The 18368-nt window shown below is 42.5% G+C and overlaps 1 protein-coding gene across 7 annotated transcripts in view; it reads left to right on the top strand.

The window, feature by feature from the left end:
• The window catches only part of LOC106608788 (multiple PDZ domain protein), a 64103-nt gene extending 46817 nt beyond the window's left edge, over positions 1-17286 (top strand). For 6 of the 7 annotated variants that reach the window (XM_045721683.1, XM_014206937.2, XM_045721684.1 and 3 more), the window contains 19 exons: positions 201-397; positions 705-796; positions 1792-1867; positions 2073-2153; positions 3422-3511; positions 4253-4327; positions 5358-5523; positions 6374-6522; positions 7543-7656; positions 8986-9179; positions 10354-10501; positions 10833-10919; positions 11222-11324; positions 11426-11466; positions 11679-11801; positions 14754-14858; positions 15172-15281; positions 15621-15744; positions 16041-17286. In XM_045721683.1, coding sequence (XP_045577639.1) covers positions 201-397; positions 705-796; positions 1792-1867; positions 2073-2153; positions 3422-3511; positions 4253-4327; positions 5358-5523; positions 6374-6522; positions 7543-7656; positions 8986-9179; positions 10354-10501; positions 10833-10919; positions 11222-11324; positions 11426-11466; positions 11679-11801; positions 14754-14858; positions 15172-15281; positions 15621-15744; positions 16041-16187 — 2222 coding nt within the window. In that variant the 3' untranslated portion in view covers positions 16188-17286. The remainder of the gene's footprint in view (positions 1-200; positions 398-704; positions 797-1791; positions 1868-2072; positions 2154-3421; positions 3512-4252; positions 4328-5357; positions 5524-6373; positions 6523-7542; positions 7657-8985; positions 9180-10353; positions 10502-10832; positions 10920-11221; positions 11325-11425; positions 11467-11678; positions 11802-14753; positions 14859-15171; positions 15282-15620; positions 15745-16040) is intronic. The other variant, XM_014206933.2, reaches the window with a different exon arrangement.
• Positions 17287-18368: the final 1082 nt, after the last annotated feature.

Genomic DNA, 18368 nt, shown 5'->3' with positions numbered 1-18368 from the left:
AATCCAGCTTAAAGCTATACTATAAAATACATAGAAATCTATCCATTATAGCTGTATGTGGCTCTATTTAATCATTTCACATGTGAATTATAATTATATAACACACACAGGTTGTAGTCAAGCCCGCCACTGTATTCACGTCCATCAGTATGATTTGTCAGTGTTTCAACCCGTTTCATTCTATCAACTGTTCTCTACAGAGAACATCAGTCAGAGGTACGGCAGCCTCCCAGGGCTTCTGCACATGATTGAGCTGGAGAAGGGGAAGACCGGCCTGGGCCTTAGCCTGGCTGGCAACCGTGACCGCTCCCGCATGAGCGTGTTTGTGGTCGGGATCGACCCCAGTGGAGCCGCCGGCAAAGATGGTCGCGTTGTGGTCGGGGATGAACTGTTGGAGGTGAGGGGCTTGGATTAGTAACTTAGTGGTCACAGATGCTTTAGACTGGTGCTTCTTAACCAGGAGTTGATGCCCAGTGGGTATTACTATGTTGTATGGTCTGAATCAGACAAATATGACTTGATTTAGATTTTCCTCTCTGATTTGAGATCTGCGTTGAGTTTTAGTCTCGACGATATTATCTGAGGTTTGCAGGAAGCAAGCAAAATTAGTGACAGTTGCTGAGTTGAATAGCATTGCATCGAATTCAATTGAATAAAGTGCTATGAAAGACAGTAGTAATAAGTACATTTCTGCACCCTGTCAGATCAACGGGCAGATTCTGTATGGGCGGAGTCACCAGAATGCCTCCTCCATCATTAAAAGCGCCCCATCGAAGGTCAAGATCATTTTCATCAGGTGGTGTATTTGAAGAAACAGGGACATATATCCCTTATCTACCAAGTGTTAACAGGGACAACAATGTATAGATACTGTAGCTCAGTGTTTCCCAACTCCAGTCGTCCGGTACCTCCAACCATACACATTTCTGTTGTAGCCTGGGACAAACTCACCTGATTCAACTTGTCAACCAATCATCAAGCCCTCAACAAGCTGATTCAGGTGTTTGCTGTTGGGGGTAGTGGAGGACTGGAGTTGGAAAACACTGTTGTAGCTGAACCCCTTCAATACCAAAGGACTAGTTCAAGTCTAATGCGTCACCATATAAAGCCCAGTAGAGGGAGCTGTGGTGTTACAAAGGACTGATGTAAACTGATATCAGAGAAGACACAAGGGGCATCTCAATACTCCCAAGATGTCTTCTTCTATTACCTGTGTTACTATCAGTCAGGATCCGTGAAAACCCAGCTAGTTATCACACATAGACAGGCCCAAATGAATCAGACCAAAATAAGGGATTCTCGACTCACGGGCGGGAACACACACTACTTAACTGAACTGATAGCCTCAATTAGACTTGTGTGGTTTACAGACTCAGTCTGCGTCCCAATTGACACAATATTCCCTACATCAGGGATCATCAACTAGATTCAGCCGCGGGCCGATTTTTTTTCTTGAGCGGATGGTCAGGGGGCCGGAACACATTTACAAATAATTAGTCAACTGCAAATTGACCGCAAGAAGCCCAAGCAGATAGACTATTTGATTTAAACATAATCATTTCATACGGTCACATATATCTCTATTATGAGTAGGAATACTTTGGAACAAATGTCCATAATTTTTTAATGTCCAACAATTTAAGACAAAAAGTAGTGCGCTGTATAGGCGAAGGGGTGCCATTTGGGACACAGGCTCGGTGATTCATATGAGCTATAAGTATCAGACAGGCAGAAAGCTGGGTGTGATTTACTCTGATTGGTGATTTACTCTGAGTTATGACTGGTGGGCAGGAACACAGATGCTCTCAACCAGATGGCTGTGGGACCAGTGAGGGAGCATGGAGACACACTGGAGCCCCAGACAGAGGTAAACACACACACACACACATGCAGGCATGTGCACACAAAGGCATAGTACATACACACACATGCGGGCATGCACACTGACACACACACGCCACATGCATACACACATGCATATAAAAGACCTTACAGTGTGAAGCAGCTCAATGACTGGAAATACACTCATATATTCTACTCTTTCAATCTCTTTATTATTTATTTTCTCACAGCTGGAAACATGTTCTTCCATTGCACCCTCGGCGATCGATGTCGACATGGTCAAATATGTGCAGCACGTCATTCTGCTGAAGGTGAGACACTCAAACCTCCCATGCTGCTCTGCTATATGTTACCTGGAGAAGCTCCCGTGCTGCACTGCTATATGTTACCTGGAGAAGCTCCCGTGCTGCTCTGCTATATGTTACCTGGAGAATCTCCCGTGCTGCTCTGCTATATGTTACCTGGAGAAGCTCCCGTGCTGCTCTGCTATATGTTACCTGGAGAAGCTCCCGTGCAGCTCTGCTATATGTTACCTGGAGAAGCTCCCGTGCTGCTCTGCTATATTTTACCTGGAGAAGCTCCCGTGCTGCTCTGCTATATGTTACCTGGAGAAGCTCCCGTGCTGCTCTGCTATATGTTACCTGGAGATTCCCCCTTTGCTGCTCTGCTATATGTTACCTGGAGATGCTCCCGTGCTGCTCTGCTATATGTTACCTGGAGAAGCTCCCGTGCTGCTATGAGTTACATAACCTCAGACCTTTTCAGGAAAAGGTTTTATTGATGAGGTCATAAAACAAAGGGAAGTAGAGAGAACCACAGTGAGAGAGAGAGAGGGAGGGGGGTCGAAATAGCCTATTCTAGTTTAATAGGCTGCTAAAAGAGAGAGAGAATGAGAGAGGGGAGAAAATGGGCCCATTCTAATTGGATAGTCTGTTATTAGAGAGACAGAGAGAGGAGGAAGCAAATGATCGAGGGACGACAGAAATCTACTCTAGGAACTGAGAAAGAGCAGGATAGACAGACAAAGAGAGAGAAAGAAAGAATGAGAGAGGGGGATGTGAACCTATTCTAATTTAATGCGTATTTTGACAAGCCAAACACCTGGATGGGAGTCTCAGCCTAGCTGTCTATCCACATGGTCTATTAGAGGATCAAGGTATGAAGGTAACATCTGGTATGGGCACATACCAGACACATACTTCCCTGTTCCTTCCTCTCGCTCTCCAGGAACAAAAGAGCGAGAGTGAGTGAAGCTGGATAGTGTTCATTACGGCACATCGCACCAAAACATTTTGCAACGGAAAATGTAAACAAGTGTTTCGTATTAGTCAAGTTCAGATGGTACCTCCCCGTTTCTTTAGAGTCTTTGATGGTGGTAGAACCATAATGTTCCAAAATGCCTCACAATTTACAAAACAAACCTGTGTTGTTTCTGATTGCTATGTTCATGTTTAATGCGTTGTCATGCATGTTTCATGTGCATGATTATGTTTTCAATTGTGATTCACTGTGCCTATAATTATGGTTGACAGGGAGCTATTGAGTACAATTCAACTACATTATCACTGTTTAACTCTAGGAGGAGGGTGGATTCGGCATCACTTTCAATGAGGACACCAAGGATGGGGTTGTGATTCAGAGTATAACTGAAAGAGGACCAGCAGGAAAGGTATGTCACTCTACTGTTTCTTAATCTTCTGATTCAAAGAGGTATTCTCTATAGAAGTGTTCTGGGGGACCCACAAGGGCAGCGGGGTTTTGTTCCAGCCCAGCGCAAAACCGCCTAATATTACTGGTCATGTGTGGCTCGGTTGGTAGAGCATGGCATTTGCAAATGCCAGGGTTGTGGGTTCAATTCCCACAGGGGACCAGTATGGAAGATAAAAATTTGAATATGTATCTACTGTAAGTTGCTCTGGATAAGAGTTTCTGCAAAAATGTAAATAACTAATCAACTGCTCATTAGGACCTTGATTAGTTGAATCATTAAAGTGCTTGGTTGGAACAAAAGCCTGTACTGCCCTATCAAGCAAAAAGGCAGTAACTGCTCATTTGATCAAAAATGAGTTAATGTCATTTTTTGCTACATTAAATACATCCTTAATCATGTGGACAAGTATCCTGCCTCTATTGTATTGTGTTTTGGAGAACATGGGGGTCATGTTAGCAGTAACTGCATAAAGTTACTGTGAAACCAAGGTAAATAAAAGCCAGATTTCTCAGTTCCACGCTATGAGCAGTTACTTTCTTTTTGCTTGGTAGGGCAGAGTAGTGGTCCATGACTAGTTTTAAAGAACAATACTCTACAGAAAATCCCATTGGTCAATCCTACATGTTATGCTAATTGGTTGCCCACATTTTACCCATTGCAAAACATTCTCTAACACCAGTCCTGTATTTCTCTATGCAGGACGGCAGCATCAAATCTGGAGATAAACTCCTAGCTGTGGAGGATAAGCCAGTGATGGGCTACACTGTGGACAGGGTAAGAGCTGCCTCTGCAGCCATTTTAGACACACACCCTATTCCAGGGTTAATGTATATTTAAATGATTAGCTTGCTGAGTGTTAGTTAAGTAATAAGGCCCGAGGAGGTGTGATAAAAGGCCAACATACCACGGATAAGGGCTGTTCTTAAGCACGACGCAACGCGGAGTGCCTGGACACAGCCCTTAGCCGTGGTATATTGCCCATATACCACAAACTCCTGAGGTGCCTTATTGCTGTTATGAACTGGTTGCCAACGTATTTAGAGCAGTAAAAATAAATGTTTTGTCATACCCGTGGTATATGGTCTGATATACCATGGCTGTCAGACAAACAGCATTCATGGCTCGAACCACCCAGTATATAATTTAATGTAGAATTCAATGGCTATAGTTCATTTTTACAATTTTCATAATAGCAAGCTAGGACTTATGATTTGATTAGCTAAACTAGCAAGTCTGTTTGTTTGGTTATCACGGAAACTTCTGTAGCTATCTAGTAAACTTGCTAGCTACTTCAGTGGATGTTGAACAAATGAACACATTTTTTGTGGCAAATGTGTTCAATTATAGACATGGAATAAAAGGGATAATCAACTCGGGGCTCTATACATTCTCTGAAAAATAATGCAACTCTGTGAAAGGTCAGTTCCACTCCGCTAGCGCGTCGTCGAAAACACCTTTCATGTCGTTCATTATCTTCCATAGAACGCATAGCCCTTCGTTGATTTCTCATACATAGACTATCTGTTGGGGACTCTTAGAAAAAGTGTTCCAAAATTGTTCTTTGGCTGTCCCCATAGGATAACCCTTTTTGGTTCCAGGTAGAACTCTTTTTGGTTCCAGGTAGAACCCTATTGGGTTCTATGTAGAACCTTCTGTGAAAAGGGTTATACTTGGAACCCGAAGGGGTTCTACCTGGAACCAAAATGGGTTCTCCAAAGGGTTCTACTATGGGGACAGCTGAATAACGCTTTTAGGTTCTAGATAACACTTTTTTTTCTTAGCATGTTTTTTCCCTACATTTCAGGTCCACTCTTTACTGAAGAAGGCCAAAAGCTCAGTGAAATTGACTATCAGCACAGACAAGTCATCGCCCCTTCTCCCCCACTGTACTGGTCAGGCAACCAGCCTACCCAGCATCCCTAGAATCTCCATGGCTACCCTGGGCCAGTCTGAGTCAGAGCCAATCAGGAGTGAGTAAACCGCTTGTCATGTGTTGTCAGGAGGAAATGCGATAGATCATTAGCAATTGGGTTTATTAAGCATAAACAACCTAACTGAGGATGTTTTACATAACTTAAATATTGGAGCTAGTTTTAACACAACATCTGAAAGAAGCATGATCCACTCAGTCAGATAGAGCAGAGTGATATGCTTATAGGGCAAGTGCCCCCACCTTCAATACCAATCCCTTGAGATAGAAATCACGTCTGTGATTGTTAGTCAATACTGTTTCTGTTGATTTACATAATGGAGAATAAACCAGATACAGTATAAAAAATATATAATATTCAACACTCAAATGAATTTGTAAAGCCCTTTTTACATCAACAGTTGTCACAAAGTGCTTATACAGAAACCCAGCCAAAACTCCAAAGAGCAATATTACCTAAATATACCTTATACAGTAAATGTCATATTTCAGTTTTTTTATAAATCTACTATAATATATATATATAAAAAATGTTTTTTGCTTTGTCATTATAGGGTATTGTGTGTAGATTGATGAGGGAAAAAAACGATTTAATCAATTTTAGAACAAGGCTGTAACGTAACAAAATGTGAAAAAAGTGAAAGGGTCTGAATACTTTCTGAATGCACTGTATACCTTGTCAATAGTGTCTGAAGAGATTCTAGTCTGACTTCAGCCTGGCATTGAATGGATATGTGCTTTAGCCAATATTGTTGTCATTGGGGTATATTGAATGGCATGCCAATAATAATCGGATGAGTTGGCTAAAAGCACACACAGATCTGGGACCAGGCTAGAATTAATATATTTATTTGATCCTTTCATCTCAATTTCCCACTCTCTCTCATCAGGCTCTAGTCGCTCGTCCACCCCTGGCACTCTGGCTTCCTCTGACCCTGTGACCTGTCCCATCATCCCCGGCTGTGAGACCACCATAGACATCTCCAAGGGCCGCACAGGCCTGGGCCTCAGCATCGTGGGGGGCTGTGACACTCTTCTGGTAGGCCAAAGACCACGACCAAGGAACTTTTCATCAAAGCAGCTCTGTGATGACTGTGGATATGACTGTGGGCTTTTGAAGTGTCCACTTGTGTTATAGAATAATATCTGAACTTGTATTTCTGAATAATCTATGACAGAACGGTTGTTGGATCCCAATTATCAGATTGCAAATTGACAGATACTGACAAAGAATCTGGGTTAGTTTTACATAGTTTTACATATGTACATAGTTTTATCTGCAGTTTTAAACCCGAATTTACAATGTGTTTTTGTCCAATTCTATATTTTATAACAATACATAAGAAACAATTAGTCCCAAGTTGAACCACTAACATTAGGAGAAGACCCACTGCTACTTAAATAATGACACAAAGTTGAAAGATGTGCCACCCTCTTTGGTTTCTGTGCTATTAGAGCTGCTAGTAGTATCCCGGGCGAAAAGGGCTGTAGAGGCAGTGGAATGGCAAAGGAATATAGGAAGTGATGCAGTCTGTCACACACACACACACACACACACACACACACACACACACACACACACACACACACACACACACACACACACACACACACACACACACACACACACACACACACACACACACCGCTCCTCCTCTCTCCCCTCCATTCTGTTTGCTCAGCCAGGCCTGAGGAATAGCCATTTGTCTAGCCTCAGCCACAGGAGACAATATCCAGGCCTGGAATGTGACCGTTGACCTGAGAATGACCCACCTCCCCAAGACCCCCCCCCTCCCCCTCCACCCTGTCCCATGGACACCCACATACACAGACTCCACCTAATGCCAACCTGTTCCACTCTGCCTCTCATGTATTCCTGAACTCCTTTGTCTTGTCATTATATGACCTTCATGTCTCTCTCTCTCTCTCTCTCTCTCTATCTGACAACTTCTCTCAATTGAATCTTCGTTCATCCCTCCTCCCTCTGTCTTCTATTTCTCCTTCTCTCCAACCACACCCCTCTCCGATTTCATCACTTTTTTTCCCGCCTCTCTCATAGTCTTCTTTTCTTTCGCTTCTCTTTCTCCAGGGGACCATCATCATTCACGAGGTCTATGAGGACGGAGCTGCCTCCAAGGATGGGAGACTTTGGGCTGGGGACCAGATCCTGGAGGTATTGGAGCGTGTTCATCATTTAGGATCAGATGCCCCCCCATCGCTGTAATCTCATTATGATATAAAAGGCTAAACAGATCCTAGATCAGCACTCCTACTCTGAGACTATTTGGCCAGGCCCATACATCTTCAGCAATCCCGTGTGATGGACAATATCAAGAGGAGAACCCAATCCTAATATTATGTTGCAATACATACGTGAGTCTTAAGAATCTAACGATTTGGTTCATAGTCTAAAGAAGAACTTTGCAATTTCACTTGAATCATATATAACATCTAAAATTGACAATGTATAAACAGTCAGCATGTATAGATGGCATGATTTATAGAATGACATCTTAATAGCCAGCTTAACTCTCTGACAGCCACCGCTTTGCCCTTTGCTTTGTTATGGAGACTAGGGGTGTGACTGGGGCAGTTAGTCATGGTAGCTCAGTCAACCCCTTTCAACTCACGCAAACACACACACACACCCTTATGACTTAATTTACCCCCCCCTCAGTAATTCACTTGGGCCCCCAGCCAAGCTGTAGTATTCATACTGCTCATGATAGGGTCAGGGAGAAAAGTGAGAGAGTGGCCACCCATTCTGTGGTTCAAGCAGAACCAATGTCATTAGTGACCCATTTCAGTCTGCTATGGGAAAAGCCATGCAATGCATGGCTACGCTAGCGCTAATGGGCTATTTCCCCTTGATATGGACCCTTAGAATAGGTTGCGGTTCTCAGCTCTAAGCTAACTACATTATGGTGTTATTACCAGACGAGGTTTTCAAAATGTATAGACCTACCCTCATGCTAGCTGTTGACTGTGCATGTTACGCTATTCACATCCTTCACCAATATTCATGTTTGTCAATGTGTTTGAGTCTACAGTGTTTATATACATAGGAACAATATCAAATGCTATTGATTGTACTCCTGCTGCCACATTTTTAAATTGACAAATCTGTTTTTCTCTCTCTCTCTCGCAATCTCTCGCTCTCTATCTCTTTCTCTTGCAATCTCTCTTTCGCTCTGGAGTAAAGGTGATATAAAGCAACGCTCATAGCTACATGATTCTCATATTCTAAACTCTGTTGAACAGCGGTCGACCTTAGCTAAGCCTTGGATGGTTGACGTGTGATTTATTTTCTCCTCTCTATACTCTCTCTCTCTCTCTCTCTCTCTCTCTCTCTATATATATATATATATATATCTCGCTCTATATATATCTCTATCTCTCTCTATATATATATATCTCTGTCTATATATATATCTCTATCTCTCTCTCTCTAATTATATATATATCTATCCCTTCCTCTTTCATCTCCTCCCTTTCTCCACAGGTGAATGGCATTGACCTGCGCGTCGCCACTCATGACGAAGCTATCAACGTGCTGCGCCAGACCCCTCAGCGGGTGCGTCTCAGCGTTTACAGGGACGAGGCTCAGTACAAGGAGGAGGACCTGTGGGATGCCTTCACCGTGGAGCTGAACAAGAAGCCCGGCCAGGGCCTGGGCCTCAGCATCGTGGGGAGAAGGTACTAGAACCTATAAGTCTTCTAGGGACGTTTGACTGAAAACATTTATGGGATTTCCTGAAATGTACACCGTAAAAAGGAGGTCTTAAAATGTGCACCACTAACAAAGGATGTCCTAAAATGTACATCGTAAATAATGGATGTCCTAAAATGGATGTCCGTAAGGATGTTGGAGATAAGCTTTCTTTTACTAGTTCGAGAGCCCCTCAAGTATTTAGGACGTCGAGTCATTACACAACCCATCAGAGATGTACTAATCCCCTATTAGACTCTAGCAGTGGATAGTGTGTGTGTGTGTGTGTGTGTGTGTGTGTGTGTGTGTGTGTGTGTGTGTGTGTGTGTGTGTGTGTGTGTGTGTGTGTGTGTGTGTGTGTGTGTGTGTGTGTGTGTGCATGCGTGTAGGCCACAGATTGTTAAGCAGCAGGGTTCAATGTGTTTGACCTTTCCTAACTCAGTGATTGACATCGGTCAGTGAATTGACTAGTTGCTCGAAAACCATATTAGGCATTTCAAGATTTAAATGTGTTTTTCATTCAACATATGGATCGAAAAAGGAAACATTCTCCAACCGGTACCGAATATAAGAGTACTAACTGGAACGGGTATCGGAACAGAACAAATTCCCAAAGATACCCAGCCCTAGCCCTAGTAGATAGAGAAGCCCAACATACACCAAGCTAGGTACCCTCGCTTTTTACCCGGGTTTGCCTTCAGTGAATTTGGGTCATTCTATGCTGCTTTGGAACCTGCTTTACTTTAACCTATAGATCCTGAACCGCCATGCCTCTTACTGGGGTACAACAAAATGGATGTCAACCAACTACAGCAGGTGGCGATAGATAGATAGATAGATAGATAGATAGATAGATAGATAGATAGATAGATAGATAGATAGATAGATAGATAGATAGATAGATAGATAGATAGATAGATAGATAGATAGATAGATAGATAGATAGATAGATAGATAGATAGATAGATAGATAGATAGATAGATAGATAGATATTATGACACTTAAAAGTACATCATTTGATTTGGTCTTGTATCTATCTAACCCTAACTACTAAACGATCACACACAAATGACAGACACATTCACAGAGACACCAAGCACTCACACTAACACAACATAAACCCTGGTTCACTCACATGATGATGTTTCTATCCCCAACAGGAATGACACAGGGGTGTTTGTGTCAGACATCGTGAAAGGGGGCGTGGTGGAGAGTGACGGGAGGCTGATGCAGGGAGACCAGATCCTGTCCGTCAACAAGGAGGACGTCAGAAATGCCACCCAGGAGTTAGTGGCCGAGCTGCTGAAGGTGAGCCTATATAGGAACCATGGGAAGTCCCATCTGGGTCAAATTAAGCCTGATCCCAGATATATTTTTGCCATCTTGCTAGATACATATACGTTACCATAGGGTTTGGCTATAAAGCACTAACAGATCTGAGGCCAGGCTTGGTTCAATGTGTTTGTTGTCTCAAATTAAGTTACAAATTGTTAATAATTTATGTATTGGGGAATTTGTTAAAGGTGTTGTTTTGGCTCTTTTCCCACCAGTTGGTGTAGATACGTCACTAGCATCTGTTCTTTTGATGGTTTGTTTAGTTAAAAAAACGTTTTATGTGTTTACATGTTTGTGTTTGCAGTGTGGTGTGGGACCCATAGTGATGGAGGTGGGCAGATTTAAAGCTGGGCCCTTCCACTCTGAGAGGAGGTTCTCACAGAGCAGTCAGGTAAGCTGACATTTTGTTTTCTGGACCTTAATTATATGCTGGGGACTGTTTAGGGGGCAACATTACAGCATGTTCTGATAGAAATGCATCTAACAGATATGACTCATGTAGAATAGGGACACCCTGTCAGCTCTATTCATTGAAATTCTATCTGCAACTCGCTGATGATTTCAGCTCACTGAATACACCCCAGTTCTTCTCCTGCCTCTAAGTCCTATTGGTAGTCCTTAGTCCCAAAATGGAAAGAAGGACAGAAACTTATGCCATTCATTTTAAGTTTCTCTTCCCTTGTATTTGGGTAGATGAGTGAAACAGGCAGCTGCAAGGTGACCCCTCACTCTCTGTCAGCCTCCTCTGGAAGCCTCCAAGTGGACTGTGACAGCTTACAACACACAAATCAGGAGTGTAAGACATTTTCAGTTAACATGTAGTGGATTGGAAACTGAAGCTGGCTTGATTCATTTGTCTTGATTCATTTTGGCTGTTTACTGTTGTTGTTTGCACAGCACTGGACCACCAGGAGATCAGAAGTGTTGAATTCACAAAGGTCAGTGTTCTTTTATAATACTCATCATTATTTGGAAAAACAAAACAGTTTTTAGCTTGTCCTTGTATTAAGATAGATGCAGCATACGGATTGTACTGGTTTTTCACTGCTGCTGTTCCTATATGTGTTTTATTTGTCTTTAGTGGGGTAACTTACAACACCTTATGATTATAGGGATTTTGAAGTACTTTGTGTAATAACTTTCCTCATAGGGCCCCACTGATTCCTTGGGCATCAGTATTGCGGGTGGAGTGGGCAGTCCCCTGGGTGATGTGCCCATCTTCATCGCCATGATGAACCCTACTAGCCTCGTTGTCCAGACACACAAACTCAAGGTGGGTTGGTACAGCAGCAGCTGTAGGGTCCTGTTAATAAGGATCTCTACAGATCGGTGTCCCACCCACGGGGCGGTTGAGCTAATGTGCGCTAATGCGATTAGCATGAGGTTGTCAGTAACAAGAGCATTTCCCAGGACATAGACATATCTGATATTGGCAGAAAGCTTAAATTCTTGTGAAGATAACTACACCGTCCAATTTACAGTAGCTATTACAGTGAAAGAATACCATGCTATTGTTTGAGGAGAGTGCACAGTTATGAACTTGAAAAGTTATTCACTTCTTCGGGATCGGTGTCCTACCCACGGGACGGTTGAGCTAATGTAGGCTAATGCGATTAGCATGAGGTTGTAAGTAACAAGAACATTTCCCAGGACATAGACATATCTGATGTTGGCAGAAATCTTAAATTCTTGTTAATCTATTGTTACGCGGAGTGGAACGGGGGAACCCAAGAGCAGACTCAGACGAGGAGACTGGGATGAAGTAATCAAGGTATTTATTGAAACAAAGGGGGAAGATGGGAGTGCAGGTCAGGGGAAGCTCAGGCGGGTTGCTGGAAACCAGGTGCGGAGGCTGAGGCTGGAGCGAGAGGTGTTGGGACGGGGTAAGCAGGTCCGGAGGGGAATCTAAGGGAGTAGTAGAGTGGGGAATCCAGGACAGATTAGCAGGATGACGAGACGTAGGACTGGAGACAGGGACCAGAGTCAGAGCGGGCAGAACTGTAGCGGAGAGGAAAACAGCATCAGGCAAGGAAAACAGGCACAACAGGATCTGAATAGTAACAAACGGCTAGAAACGTAGACTGACTGAGCAGAGATTACAATCTGGCAGTGTGGAATTGGCATGGCTCAGTATCTGCAGAGGTCTTGATTATGTAACAGGTTGCAGCTGGTGGGGATGAGCTCTGATTCCAGCACACCTGTCTCCGCCCACACAATCACACACAAACAGAGAGGGAGAGGGAGAGAGTACTGGGGGAGTGGCGGCAGGTCAAGGAGACACAGGATGAGCAGTAGAGGGCGTTGCAGGAGCAGATGTGACATCTAACTGCACTGTCCAATTTACAGTAGCTATTACAGTGAAAGAATACCATGCTATTGTTTGAGGAGAGTGCACAGTTATGAACTTGAATAGTTATTAATATTCCAATTAGGCACATTTGGGCAGTCTTGTTGAACAAAATGTTGAACAGAAATAAAATGGTTCATTGAATCCGTCAAAAATGTTGCAAATGCACTGCTGCCATCTAGTGGACAAAATCTAAATTGCGCCTGGGCTGGAATAATACATTATGGCCTTTCTCTTGCATTTCAAAGATGATGGTACAAAAAAAAATACAATTTTTTGATTTCTTTGTATTATCTTTTACCAGATCTAATGTGTTATATTCTCCTACATTGATTTCACATTTCCACAAACTTCAAAGTGTTTCCTTTCGAATAGTATCAAGAATATGCATATCCTTGCTTCAGGTCCTGAGCTACAGGCAGTTAGATTTGGGCATGTCATTTTAGGCGAAAATTGTGAAAAAAGGGGTGGATCCTTAAGATTATAAACAGGATAGGCCTATGTAGGCTATGTTGTTGGTTGAGTTCTAGAACCCTCATAGAAAGTCAGACTCCGCAGATCACATGGAATCAGGAGCTTCAACATGTCGACATGTTGGTCATACAAATTCTCCAAAGCTCACAAATGCAAACACAAACATCAGTATTAAGTCAACTTCTAGAATATTTACAACTAAGTGTATTACCCCTTCACTTGTAGCTGGTTCATTTGGGGTGGTGGGCTATTCAGATTTGAGATTTGTCTGTGTAACTCAGACTTTTTTCATAAATCGTTCAGTGACGTCAATGTGGGATTTGCGTGAAAATTGTATCTCAAGTCTAAATACTCCCCTTAGTCCGTTTCAAGTCATCACGTAGGTTGGTCCTATTAGGCTCGAGGGCCTTCACAGCTGAAAGCGATGGCCTATGGCCTCCTGCAGGAGGACAGACAAACTAACCATTGTAGCCCCCACATACAGACTGGCAGCAGACAATACTAAAGCAGTAAGCCATCTGGGACCATATATCTAACTCTACCCATAAAATGTAACATAATAGAGGGCCTGTGTGGATGTCTTGAATAGAATATCTATGTTGCTATCCCTTCAAAAGCCCACTCAGACCATTCTCATACAATCCTTGCTAAATTCTTGCTTGAGAAATTGCCCTGGCTAAGAAGCTGTTTTTGTTTTCCATTAAAGTGTAAAAAAAGAAACAATCACATTTGAATCCCTTCAGGGTGAACTAAAACAGCAAGACACAAAGCAGTGGTTTTGATACATATGGTTCACTTGCATTAGATTTGACCTAAATTAATGTTATCAGTTGTTATCTCATTGTATCATTACTAAGTCAGTATTACTTTCATTACCAGAATCTATTGTTTTATGATGCCTGGCTGAAAGCCGGCTGATTAGGAGTAATGCATCTCTGTTCTCAATCAGCACAGACCACTATCTCCTTTCTGCTAACCCCTTCCAACAAGTGACATACAATACAATGCCCGTCTTAGTTTACGCCTACAAGGGCCTAGGAGGTAGGGGTTAGTGGTCGATTTAGTATTCCGTCTCTAACCCAAATGTACCGATATTACAAACATTTTGTCCAAGGGGTTAACACAGGCCATGACCTTACTACGTCTAATATTTTAATTCAAAGAAAAAAATATTTGACCTTTATTTAACTAGGCAAGTCAGTTAAGAACAATTCTTATTTACAATGACGGCCTAATATTATGGGTTTTACTTTTCGATTATTTCTCTATTGTCTTTCTCTCTGCATTGTTGGGAAGGGTCCGTAAGTAAGCTTTTCCCTGTTAGTCCACAATGTTGTTTGCCGAAGCATGTGACTGATACATTTTGATTTGATTTGAACCTCGTAACCTCTTTGTGACCTCCAGATCGGTGACATTATCGTCAGTATCTGTGGGACCGCTACTGAGGGTATGAGCCACAGCCAGGCCGTCACCCTGCTGAAGAATGCCACCGGCACCGTCGGGCTTCAGGTCAGTGAAATACTTCTCGTTCAGTCATTCTCCCAACTACAGTAAGATTATACTGGTCTTTTAGCGACAATGCCCACTTCATCAATGATAAGTGTGTATTATCTGTAGCTTGTCTGGCTGTTTGATGTGGTTGCTGTCATCTATGTCATGTTGTCTGCAAATGTTGACGATTAATGTTGTCTTTATCTCAGCATTACTAAAATGCGAGACAAATTCCTGTAAAAGGCCAATAACTGAGCTGGTGAACTGAACGATTAAACACCCAAATTACCTTTTTATGTATCACTCATCTTGCAACCACAAAACCCAACAGGTGGTAGCAGGGAGTGATACCACAGTGACCGGCCCCTTTCATGAGCAGACAGCTACCGGACTCTCAGTCTCAGGTCTTACTGCTACTAGCATCTTCCACGACGACCTGGGGTACGTGCACGCACGCACACACACACACACACACACACACACACACACACACACACACACACACACACACACACACACACACACACACACACACACACACACACACACACACACACACACACACACACACACACACTACTGTCGTTCCTGTGAAACCCGTACAAAGCTCGATAAACATCAACAGAAGATAACAAGCAGAGGAGGCTGTTGGGAGGAGCAATAGGAGGACGGGCTCATTGTAATGACTGGAATGGAATGAGCCCGTCCACCTATAGCTCCTCCCACCAGCCTCCTCTGATATCTAGATATCTAATGACAACATTTCTGTACGTCCTACAGACCTCCTCAATATAAGACCATCACACTGGACAGAGGCCCAGACGGACTGGGCTTCAGCATTGTTGGTGGCTTCGGAAGCCCACACGGAGACCTGCCCATTTATGTGAAAACCGTGTTCGGAAAGGTTGGGGAAATCTCCTCTTTTTGCTAAACATACTTTATAATTAACTAAAGCAGGTCAGTATTCTGACCTGAGATCTACAGGGGATTTGCTTGTGCATATCTGACATTAGAATACCTCCCATTGAAACTAAAGGTAAACAACTTCATCATGCTAGATTTGTATATTTCTTGCAAGCTCATTTGAACATTCTTGAAACGTGATTTGAAGATTGATGAAATCTGTTCCTTTTGAATTGATAGTTAAAACGGTTGGAATTGAAAGCGTGGTAACCTGGCGTGTGGGTGTGTTTTCTCCAGGGGGCGGCGTCAGAGGACGGGCATCTGAAGCGGGGGGATCAGATTATGGCTGTTAACGAACAGAGTCTGGAGGGGGTCACCCACGAGGATGCCGTGGGCATCCTGAAGAGGACCAAAGGAACAATCACCCTGACTGTACTTTCCTAGATGCACACATAGACAAATAATCATACCTTGAGGTAGACACGCATTACACACCTAAAATAAGATATACTGTACAAGTATACTGAAATGTGAACACACTACCATATGTTCCTAAGCGCTAACCTTGTTTTGTAGCAAGAAACACTGTGATCCATATTATTTGAAGCTACTGCAGGTAGACAGAAGTATTCACTGGACACCGTGGCTCAGATCATCTATACTCTAGTTTTCTGTGCTCAGACATGGACTGTAGTGTTATGATATTTAGGGTTAATTGCCCTTGAAAAGATTTCTATAGAACGAGGGCCATTATTTAAGGCTTATGCTACTGTAAACTGCTGTCCGTCCACTTCTATATTGAAGTCACTGTGGTTCTAGCGAAGAGACAGTGAGCAAGTCTAGACTCTTTGAATAACATTTCAATAATGTTTGAGTAACGTTTTGTCTGTGATGCAAAGCACCTTTTCAGAAGGGACATGGTTTGAAATCTTTGGTTTCTTGGTCAGAAGTTATACAGACCAAGTCTGTAAGTGTGTGTACGTGGTCACAGTCAGGGAAAGGAGAGTGTGTGTATGAGACATTCACTGCTGCTAATGCATATGATGATGTGAAGCCTTGTTTAACACTATTTTAACGTTCAAGTATTACTCTTTTTTTTCTGTCATGACCGTACTTTGTCATAATATGATAGAAGGTGAAACCAGCCAACTTCTATGGTCTATCTCAGTGGTCTCCAACCCTGGTCCTGGAGAGCTACTGGGTATGCAGGCTTTTGCTCCAACCTAGCACTAGCAAAGCTGTTTCACATAATCAACTGTTGACAGTCTTCAATATGGACCACGATTAGCCTAATCAAGTGTGTTCGTGTTGGGCTGGAACAAAAGCCTGTACACCCGGTCACTCTTTGGTAGGAGTTGGAGCTCCCTATCTATCTCAAACCATTAGCTGGATACCCCATGTTCTAGTTTCACAATAATGGATCCCCTATTCAACGTGGCGTCAGTCACACTCTTGTCACCCACCGTACATGTGTACTTAGTATCTCCAGCACAGTATTGAGTTGTTCACAGGCTGAATTAATAAAATTGACCTTCAAACCCCAGTTATTGATTGATTTCATGTGTTCTATTTGGGTACAGTCACAGAGTCCATATGCTTTTCAGTAGTGTGGCTAACTGGTTTCTTAACAGTTGATGGGAATTCCACTGAGACTTGTAAATGAGCCAGCTGGGGGTTATTATTGGAGGCCCATGGCATGACACAAGATCCTCACATCTGACTAATATATCATCTTTATTCATGTTAATTTATTTTTTTGGAGGATGTGAGGAGCAACTGTGGATTATATATCTGATATATTATTAGCTGGCCATACCCATGATTAATACATTTATTTCTAAAACCACACATCTAAGTAGATTTGTAATGTGCATCTTAGATAGCTAAAGGAGTTCAACGTCTAGTTTTGATTTACATTTGGTTGAGTTGTCAACTAATGTGAATCTAATGTGAAATAAAAAAAAAAATGTCTCCATGTCATTGGATTTAGGTTAAAAGCTGGAAGAAAAAAAGATGAAATTCCCTTACGTTGATAACTTTTTTCAAATCCAATCAGTTTTCCACATTGATTCAACGTAATCACGTTGAATTCTGATGTTTTAAATGACGTGGAAACAACATTGATTCAACCAGGTTTTGCTCAGTGGGTTCATACATCAGAAAGTAGAGTCTTGTCTTAAATTACTTCATCCTGGGCCGTGTTCATTAGGAACCAAAGAAGAAGAAAATGTAGCTATCCAATAAGAAACACATTTGTATTCTCTGTTACAAAATGTTTTAACGTTTTTTGGGTGTGTGCCCTAATGAATAACCCTGAAGCTTGTTGAGAGGGAGGGTAGAGAAAGAGGGCTATCCGACTGGGCACACACATCAATTCAACGCATATTCCATGTTGCTTCAATGTAATTTCATTGAAATAACATGGGAACAACGTTGATTCAACCAGTGTGTTGCCAGTGGACTGTTAGATTGACTAGATTTACCAAACAGACAGCTGTTTTACAGCATAGCACGTGGTCCATGTGAAGTCCTCCTACACATGAAATCCTTTTCTTAAGGTGGTTGACAGAAAACAGAAGTGTCCAATTACCAAGGGAAGTCAAGCGGACCGGTTGAAAGGGTGAA

The sequence above is a fragment of the Salmo salar genome, chromosome ssa07, assembly GCF_905237065.1.
Source record: "Salmo salar chromosome ssa07, Ssal_v3.1, whole genome shotgun sequence".
Lineage (NCBI taxonomy): Eukaryota > Metazoa > Chordata > Actinopteri > Salmoniformes > Salmonidae > Salmo > Salmo salar.
The sequence above is the reverse complement of the archived record's forward strand: the minus strand, read 5'-3'. Positions and strand labels throughout refer to the sequence as shown.